This window comes from Marmota marmota, unplaced genomic scaffold, assembly GCF_001458135.2.
Source record: "Marmota marmota marmota unplaced genomic scaffold, marMar, whole genome shotgun sequence".
In the NCBI taxonomy this organism is placed as follows: Eukaryota; Metazoa; Chordata; class Mammalia; order Rodentia; family Sciuridae; genus Marmota; species Marmota marmota.
In genome coordinates, this window is record NW_026000075.1 from 14,261,627 (window position 1) to 14,271,349 (window position 9,723).

The following is a 9,723-nucleotide window of genomic DNA, read 5'->3' on the forward strand; positions in this document are numbered from 1 at the left end:
CACTCTGCTGCCCTTTACCTAATGTGCCTTCCTCAGCTTATAGTTTAAGGCCTCTTTTTCTATTTCTCTTTCTCCTGAGAGTGATGAAGAACAGTGCGTCTCCACATTTCCATCACTCTTTGCTGCTCTGCTCTTTCCTCTTCCTGCAGTGTGGTATCCTCCAACCCTCAAGCCAAGTCTGACTTCTTAAGTTATATTACATCAGGACCAGAAGCTGCTGCTGAAATAATGGCTTGGCCAGTTCTGAGCGAGACATTATTAATAGTGCAATTACCTCATGGTTTCTTCATATATTCTTCATTCCTGTTTACCACATCTTTTTTTTTCCTACCATATTTGCAAAAATCACATTTGTCTGGCCTTAGACCTTATAATTAGTGATGTGACTGTGTAGTCATGCATGTGTTTCAGATTTCCCAGGATCTTTGAATCTTTACCAGAGTGCCCAAACATGCCTCCATGGGGGGTGGGGGGGCATTGCACAGGCTTTATGTGAGTTATTTATGACAGTTTTTAAGTAAGTATCCTAGAGTCTCCTGGCTCTCCAGCCACACTGCTGCTAATATGTTGAATGTGTAAATTCCCATTGAGAATGAGACTGTCAGAGACAGTTGTATGGTTCAACTTGATAAATGGGTCCTTCGGACCTAGGTTGCACATTATCTTTTTGACTGAATTCCAGGGAAGAGAATACAGACTGAAACGCCATCTCCTACCTCTCTGCAGCACACTCCACCTGAATCCCCCGTGCTCCCTCTCTGCTTCATCCAATCTGGTGGACTCTATTCTCTTTGAGGATGAAATCACACTGATGAGTTGTCTGCTTCCTCAGTCAAAAATCGTCACTACCTGGTTCCCTGGAAACACACTTTGCTGCCTTATTTTACTAAGTAAATAACTTCACCAGATTTTAAATTCAGTTTTTTCTCTATCCTTAGCTTTCCATAATAATGTTTAACATTTAGAACCCGAGGTTGCTGGGGGTGGGTGATGAGCACCCCAGCCCTCACATATGCCTCTTGACTGTCCTGCTCTTTATCATCATCGCCATCATCATGGTATTGCTGTGCTGGGGCTGTTTCCCCCTTAATGGGTGACCCTCCATTCAGAATCCCCTAGACTTGGGACCCATTGCTTCTGCTTCAGCTGTTTCAGCAAGATCTTGCCTGTTCTTTCCTTTAAAAATGAAGCACATGCTTGCTGAAGTCCAGTCTGTAATGTCACCTACTATACCCAGATTCCCTTTTCTTTCCTTTTTTCTTTCCAGAACTGGGACTAGAACTCAGGTCCTGGCACATACTAGGCAACTGCTCTAACACTGATCAACATCCCCAGTCCTTTTTTATTTATTTTGAGATAAGGTCTTGCTAAGTTGCCCGGGTTGGTCTTGAACTTCTGACATTCCTGCCTCAGCCTCCCAGTAGCTGGACTTACATGGGTGTGCCTCAGTGCTTGGCTTCAGATTCCCTTTTCACCTTCATGCTTATGTTCCTACAGCCTTCTACCCAGACCATAAGACCTTTGGCCAGTGGATTAGGAGAGACTCAGTGTTTTTGTGCCCAGCTGGGCAGCTTAGGTGTTTCTGTAGCAGCCTATTCTTGCCTCTGTTGTATCATGATAGTATTTTAATTTAGTATTTAATTCCCCCTATGTTCCCTGTCGTGGAATGAGCGCACAGTTTAGGGCTTGGCTTACTGAACCTGTATAGTGTTAATCTTTATCCTTTGTCTGTTTATCCACCAAATCATTCAAGATGAGGATATTAGTAGCAATCCAGGAAATCTTTGGATTTCAACAGGCTTTTGGAATTGACCCAGGACCACACATATACATGTTTGAAACAATGTGGTTTCCCAACACTGGAATTTTAGTTCAGGTAGGGACCCCATACATGTGGGGTTGTATTCAATCCCTTTGTAGTAATAATGAGGGAAAAGGATGTCTTGTGAATCAAATAGGCAGCCTGGTAAAGGACGGAAATGGGGCAGGGCTTATTTTGGTGATTGGCTGAGGATCCATGCCATCAGGAGACTGCATCAGGCCAGTTTGTGTGGTCACAGGAGTCCCAGGTGTTTTGGCAGAGATGTTAGCAGGGGTGCTAGTAGGCACAGGGTCTGTGACAGCTGCATGTGGAACCCCAGGAAAGGGAGGCTTATGTGGGACGACAGGACGAGATGCAGTGTGGGAGAAGGTGGAGGATCCAGGAGATGGTGGCTGTGGTGGAAAAAGAGTGGCAGTTGCTGGAAAATGGCAGCTGAGATCGAGGGAAAAGGGCAGGAGAATCCCTTTAGCAGCACAAGCGGAGAGTAGGGCTGGGGAGGCGAATTGCTGGGACCATGATGACTTTGGCAGCAGCCAGTAGCATTGGGGAAGTTGTGTGTATCATACCTGTCAGCTGGTGATTGATGGTGAAATCATGGAATGCCATGGAGCTCGGGTCTGGTAAAAGAATGGAGTAACGGGTTTGGCCTCACATGCCAGGGAATGAGATCATGCTTACACAATGCTGAACAAACAGGATCCAAAGGGTACATCAGAAATGTAATCCATCCTCTCCCCATGTCCCCTCATTGCCTGTTCCAACCACTCAGGCCGCCAAGTTTTCTGTTCATGGGTGAAGCCTAAGACAGACTTAGCTGCTGCTTCTGCTTTTCTCAGATTCGAAAAAACAAAACATAACATTCAGTGGCTTATACCCACACAGTGTCCGTTTGGCAGTTTTTCTGTCTGGTCCCGTGTCATTAAAAACACTTGGTTCATTCAAAGTTGGGCTTTTCCCTCTCTCGCAGCTTCTGCTTCCTGCAGTCATGAAGCCTGCAGCAGGGAAGAGAGCTGGGTTCAGTTTCTCCCTGGTTCCCCCAACACACTGCCTGTGCTCACCGGCATCCCTGGCCTCTGCAGAGTAGATGGGTGGGCGGAGAGGACAGAGGGTCTTACAGAACTGACCTCTGTTGCCATTGACTTCTTTGGGCCTTGGCAGCTGGTAGACCTGACTCATTCTTTTGTGGGCTCTTTTATGGGTTCTTTGGAGAGTCCCTCCCTGCTCCAGCTCTGTGCTTCTCTTACCTGTTTGCCTTGACTTAGGCCAGGGTGGGATTGCACCTTCTCTTTCACCCCAGTGGCGTGCTGCCAAGGTTTCCTGACAAGGTTGGTCCAGGCAGTCTCTGCTCAGATGAAGATCATGTTGGTTTTGTAGTACTGAGGAGAGATCTGGGTGGAAATATAGTGGCTAACACAGGTGAGAGCAGGAAATAAAAATGTGGGGACAGCTGATCTGCAGGTGGTGGTTGAGGGTAAGAAGGTGGACATTGTTGGCCAGAAAGAGATAGTGAACCTCACAGAGATAACCTGCATTTGAAGACAGGGGAAGAAACAGTTTCTGGCAAAGAAAGCAGATGTATCAGAGTATTTACTCTAGAAAAGGGGACACTGTCTGGGAGTCAGCCAATAATTATGTATCTTAACATGTTTATCCCTTATCAAGAAAATAGAACGTATAATGCATTTGTTTTTATTATAATTGTGTAAGGGCCCTACACTGTTTTCTTCCTGTTTTGAACAGATGTCATTATTATTGTAGAATTTCTAATTCTTTGAAGAAAAACTTTTAACTCTTCTCTTTGCAGTTGTGTACGAACATAGATCAAGATTAGAGAAATCCTTGCAAAAGGAAAGACTTGAACATAAGAAAGCAAAGGAGGGTAAGTAAATTGTGCCATGTGTCTTCTGTACTTTTCGTACAATTTTAAAGCATCATGGGCTTGATTATGACTTTTATTTATTTTTTGGCTGAAATATTTTTCAAATCAACTTGAAATCGGTGTTCTAGATAGTCAGAGAAAGAGATATGCTAAGCATTGTGCAGCTATTCCTGCTTGAGATTACATTTGGAATATTTTGTTTTGTTTGTGCCACCTCAAGGTAGTTTATGTATTGGTTATGTGTATTATTTCAGAAGTAAATGACTTTTTATCTGAATGTTACATATATATATTACCAACACCTGGAACTTCTGTCCCAGATGGTGGGGGACAGCAAGCCTTATTCAGTAGATGACACTTTTGAGAGACATACAGATACCCATGTATAATACAATGAATCGATCACACTATCTGCTATCTTTTGAATTAAATATTTCTTTTTTAATCCCTGAAACCCTTTATTGGCACAGCTGATTGGTTCGGTTTGAAAAAGTAACGTTGTATGCAGGTTTTAGGCAATGCTGTTGATTTTTGTTAGGATTTTCCTATAATGCACAGCCCTCATCCAGCTCATGGCTTGAAGTTAAAGTACAGTCTTATTTTTAGTTATTCATGTTTTGTGATAAATCTTGAAAACAGAGTCAGTATTCTGTCTGAACCCTTGGTAGGGTAGAAAGGCGAGCGGGGAGGTTTGAATTGGTTGGGAGCTTGGCTGACCTTTCAGTTGGGCCTATGTGAAGAACAGAAGTTAACATCATTACAGTGCTCTGAGAGGATTGAGTCTTCTTGTCTTCAAATGCAGAGTGATTTTATAGAGCCATCTAGTGGATAATAAAGTTTTCAGAGCACTAAAGATGGCTTGGATGGCTTGATTTCTCTTTTTAGGGCTTGAAGAATTTTAGTATGCCATCTAGAGGGTAGCCATAAATCACCCTTGTCTTCAGATGTGCAAGTATTTCCCCCCTCAATTTCAAAACAAATTAACCACAGAGAGATTCTAAGTGCACTTTTAATCAATTGGTTTTAATGTGAATTTTGTTGATGCAGGATTTACAACTACAAGGTAAGGAAGAAGACTGTAATGTTTTCTTCAAAATTTTCTAAAGCATTCAGAGGGTAGTATAAAGTATATAAATCATCAAGTAGATTGATTTAAACCTAAAACATTTTTGCAAGTCTGAGTGGTTTGCCTTTATTCTTCTAGATGTTTTACAGTTCCACAGTGAATGAGTTTATACTCTATTTTCTCCATTTTGTCTCCTAGATTTCCTTGTTTATAAATTAGAAGCACAAGAAACACTAAATAAAGGAAGGGTAAGTGTTTTTTGTTTGCTTGCTTTTGTTTTTTCTTCCCTTAATTTGTTTTCATGAAACTTGAAGGAAAGAGAAATACAATTGCAAAATATTTCATTCTGTTGATCACTAGGATTGTAGGATTGACAGAATTTTTTTTTCTTTTACTATCCAAAAAACTCTAAGAGGAAGTTCTTAAAATATGTTTTTTTTAAATTTACCTTTACTTATCACATTATTGATGATAGTGGTAAACTGAGAATAGCTTCAATGTTTAACAATGCAGAGAAGATTATTTTTATTCACTCATTTATTTGTTTATTGGGTCTCTTGTTATAGGATGTCATGCTTTGCTTAGGTTTTGCAAGTGTAATCTAACACAAGACCTGGCCTAGAGTTGGCATTTAAACACAATTGTGCAATGAATAAAGGAAGGAAGGAATGATATTGGCATTTAAAAATATTGGTAAAGTCCAAATTTACTAGAGAAAAGCAAGTCATTCTCTTACTCCAAGAAAAATATACAAGCCTTAGTTGAATAAAACGCTAGTGTTTGGGGGTATTAAAACTGAGAAGAGTCAGTTCTTTGAATTGCCTAGGAGGCCTTCAGCTTTCAATTCTTACTTGATTTTAAAACCTTAGCCAAGACCATGTGCAATCTATTCTACATTTTGTAATGTGATTTTCTTTATAAGTTAAAGTCATAAAGCAGTGAAATAAAATGATAAAGCAAAAATGTAGCTTATTTTAGAAGCTGTGAGCATAAGAAAAAACATACTTAAAAATATACTTGTGTTGGTGATGGAGAAAAGCAGGGGTGTGTTGGGTATAGGTAAATCATAATAGTGAAGGGAGGGAACATTCCAGGTGTCTTTTGTATACTGACTAGATGTGGCTGCCCAGGATGGTGGCAGTGTGTGAGGCCCCTACATGCAGATGCTCCATTGGACCCCAGAGCTGCGCCCCTGAAACATGGACCTGAACATGCAGATGAGCCACAGGCTTAAGCTCAGGTTCTGGCCCTGACTCTACTGCTTAATGAAGCATTTGCCCTGGGCCTGGTCCTTGGCCTATCTCCATTTCCCATTCTGTGGTAAAATCCATCTATGTTGAGTTTCTTACCCACCAAAAATGAGAGAAGGAACGTATCTGTTCTCTTCCCTCCCTTAAGTCATGCTGAGCTTGTGAGACCTGGGGTGCAGTTGACATGTCCCCTTTCCCCCCTTGCCTGCAGCACCCAGCGCAAGGTATTAGCCATGTGCAGTGACCATGTGTCTCACCAGTTCCTCCCTGTGTCTGGGCCTTGCTTGGTTCTTCAGACTATGAGAGGCAGAGCTCAATTATCTCTTTAAGGGCCCTGTCATCCTTTCATTTTATGATTCAGTGTCCCACATTTTCTTCTCTAAAATCTAGCAAACCTATGAGAATATAAAAATTTTATTTCTGCTGTTAAGTAGAGAGGTAGCCCTAGAGACATCAGGTTTCAAGCATAGAATACGTTTTATCTTATACATGTGAAATAAATGAAAATCTTTTATTAGGACCTTGAAGCTGTCTTTAGCAAGAGAACCAGATTAGTTTCCTTTTGTTGACTTTTTTTTTTCCAATTTACAGCAAGATTCCAATAGCAGATACAGTGCATTGAATGTCCAACATCAGATGTTGAAAGTGAGTAATTTAAAGTTGTTCTTCATGAATAAATGAAAGGATTAGTTAATATTTGGATCAATGATCTTTAAAGTGATTAAAGAAAGTTTACAGAGGGTTGGTTGTGTTATAGTATGTTAAAGCCATATTTAGTTAAAAATTACATATAGTTGTAGTATCCCAACATACTATTCACGAAGAACATGTTTGATGTATCACCTGATTTCTTTTACAACAGGCTCTTTGGTCCCCTCATTTCCTATTTTGCTGGGTTTTTTAAAATATTTTTTTAGTTGTAGATGGACACAACCTTTATTTTATTTATTTATTTTTACGAGGTGCTGGGGATCGAACCCAGTGCCTCACGCATGCGAGGTAAGCACTGTAACACTGAGCCACAACTCCAGTCCTATTTTGCTGTTTTTATTGTTAAAATTGTTTATTTAATTTCTCAGTCATTTTCCTCAGGCATTTTCTTTTATCTAAGACAGACTGGAGACTGTAGAACTCTTAAAATGTTTCCTTTGTGTTACCAATATTTAATAAATGTACTTTTACCTACCACAGGAACATAGTTTACTATTTAAACATTTTCCTTCCTTGGTCCTCGGGTAAAATTCATTACTGTGGATCAGGAAGACCAAAGGAAAAAACTCATTGTTTCTGTCAAGCTAGAAGAGATGAGCATCACGTCATTCCACAGGGCGTGGACAAATCCTGCCATCCACTCCGTCCCGCCAGCTCTTTGTTTTGTGTTTTCTTTTCCCCATATCAGTAGGGCACAGGCTTTTTATTGAAACCAGAACCTTTCCCATTGTCATGAGTGTAGTACACAACTTAAAGTTGACTGTCATTTCACAATAATCATTTGGAGGCTGTGGCATTTAACTGAACTATGATTTCATATTGGGTTATAATAAAAATAAGGTAAATAGAAATCAATTCTATTGACTTATTACCTCCTGAAAAAGGAAAAGAGTGTGATTTGTTTATTTTTTCTCTTTATTAAACTGATTTACTTGAAAGGCTGAAAACCAAAGAAGAGAAATTTGGCCCTGTGTATCTATGGGTTCTGCATCCATGTATTTAACCAGCCTGCATGTTTCTGGAATATTTGGGGAAAATTGAATCTGTAATGAACACATACAACTGTTGGCCTTAGCATTATTCCCTTAGCAATATAATAGTGATTTAAATAGCATTTACCTTGTATTAAGTATATAATAAGCAATCTAGAGATGATTTAAAATATGGGTTGGGGGAGCTCTGCAGAGGTTATACACAGATACTGTGCTATTAAGAGACTTGAGTGTCTGTGGCTTTTGCCATCCAAGGGGTGTCCTGGACCCAATCCTCCATGAATACTGAGGGAGAATTGGGTGTTGCTGGGAAATTAACAGATTGAAAAGAAGAAAGTTATAATATTTGTGGAGGGTAATTAGCTTTATTTCATTTCCACAGTAATTTGAGTCCCTCAGACTTTCTCTAAATCCTTCTCTTTTCCATCTTTCATGCTAACTTCTTGTTGTTCCCAATGATGCTAAAAATTAAGGGAAAAATTATTTTTGGCCTTGATCTAAACTATTCATTTGAAATATGGGGGAAATGGGGGATTGCTGCACAAAGGAACACCAAGCTGAGGAAAACAAAGCCAATGTCTGCATTTCTTCCTACTTCATCCAAGAAAAAGTCAGGCAATGGGTTGTTATGCTAGGTGTGGTGGTGCATGCCTGTAACTCCAGGGACTGGGGAGGATCACAAGTTCAAGACCAGCCTGGGCAATGTAGCAAGACCCTGTCTTAAAAAGGGAAGGGGATGTATCTCCATCATGTTCAGGTGTCCCAGGTTCAGTCCCCAGTACCATGATAAAAAAAAGAAAGAAAAGAAAAAAAGGGTGTTATATGATTTAGAGAATGTATATCTCTGCTCAAGTTTTTGTCTTGCAGAGTCAACATGAGGAGCTGAAGAAACAGCACAGTGACTTGGAAGAGGAACATCGTAAACAAGGAGAAGACTTCAGTAGAACATTCAATGACCACAAGCAGAAATACTTGCAACTTCAGGAAGAAAAGGAACAAGAACTTTCTAAGCTAAAAGGTATTTTGAAAATCAAATTAGCCAGATGATATGTAAATAAGTAGTCATGTGAATGTTTCTGTAGAATAATACATTTTCATCTTGTTTGTTTTTGTGTGGTGATTGATTTCCATGTATCTTGTGTGCCTTTACCAGCTACTTGCTTCTTTGTAACTTTTTGTATTTATCTTAATGGATTTGTATAGGGAAGCAAAATAAATGACTCAGCCTATTCTATTCTATTTCAATGGGGCATATGGCCAATTTGGGCAAGACAGTTCTCTGAATGTGTGTTTTGAAACATTTAGCATCTTAGATTCCCTACCTGCTACATGTCTTCTGTGTTCCTTAGTTACTATCATGATCAAAAATTGTTCCATACAGTTCCAAAACTCCCCAGGGTTTGCAGGGAGACCTCTGGTTGACAACTGAGAGGAGCTACAAAAAATTCAGTCTCTAGTTGCAGACTGCTGTGAACCTGGGCTTTTTCAAAGACTAATGTGATAATGGGCAAGTTGTGTTATCACCAAAGACTTCATTGTCCTTATCTGTTAAATAAGGATGACCATAAATGTATACACCTGGTAGGGTATGGTGTGAGCAGGTAGAATAGTGATCAGCAGACAGCGCATTCACTTCACTAACACCAGGGGCAGATGTTTTCATAGTAATAGGGAACAAAAGGCATTACTTCTTTGAGTATGAATGAGTTCAGGAAACAAGTGCATTCTGCAGTCCAATGCATTATCGATAAGTAAGTTTGGAGTGTGAATAGTGGTTTTAAAAGATACTTGGTACATGCAAAACCAGTTGTGAAATCTGAATAAGGCTATAATCTTTTGTACTATGCAAACAAGTGGTATGGTTTAGATGAAGTATCCCCCAAAAGCTCATGTGTGAGAAGTAGGCCACATTTACTAAGATTCATGGAGGAAAGCTGGGTGATGGGCACATATGGCCTCTCTATACTTTTATTTTGTCTATAAATATCCCTCCCCCCCCCCCC

The 9,723-nt window shown here is 40.1% G+C and overlaps 1 protein-coding gene across 5 annotated transcripts in view; it reads left to right on the forward strand.

The window, feature by feature from the left end:
* Window positions 1–9,723, forward strand: part of Golim4 (golgi integral membrane protein 4) — a 76,499-nt gene that overhangs the window by 37,186 nt on the left and 29,590 nt on the right. For all 5 annotated transcript variants that reach the window (XM_015494292.2, XM_015494288.2, XM_048814355.1 and 2 more), the window contains exons 2-5: window positions 3,627–3,701; window positions 4,966–5,015; window positions 6,609–6,662; window positions 8,588–8,738. In XM_015494292.2, coding sequence (XP_015349778.1) covers window positions 3,627–3,701; window positions 4,966–5,015; window positions 6,609–6,662; window positions 8,588–8,738 — 330 coding nt within the window. The remainder of the gene's footprint in view (window positions 1–3,626; window positions 3,702–4,965; window positions 5,016–6,608; window positions 6,663–8,587; window positions 8,739–9,723) is intronic.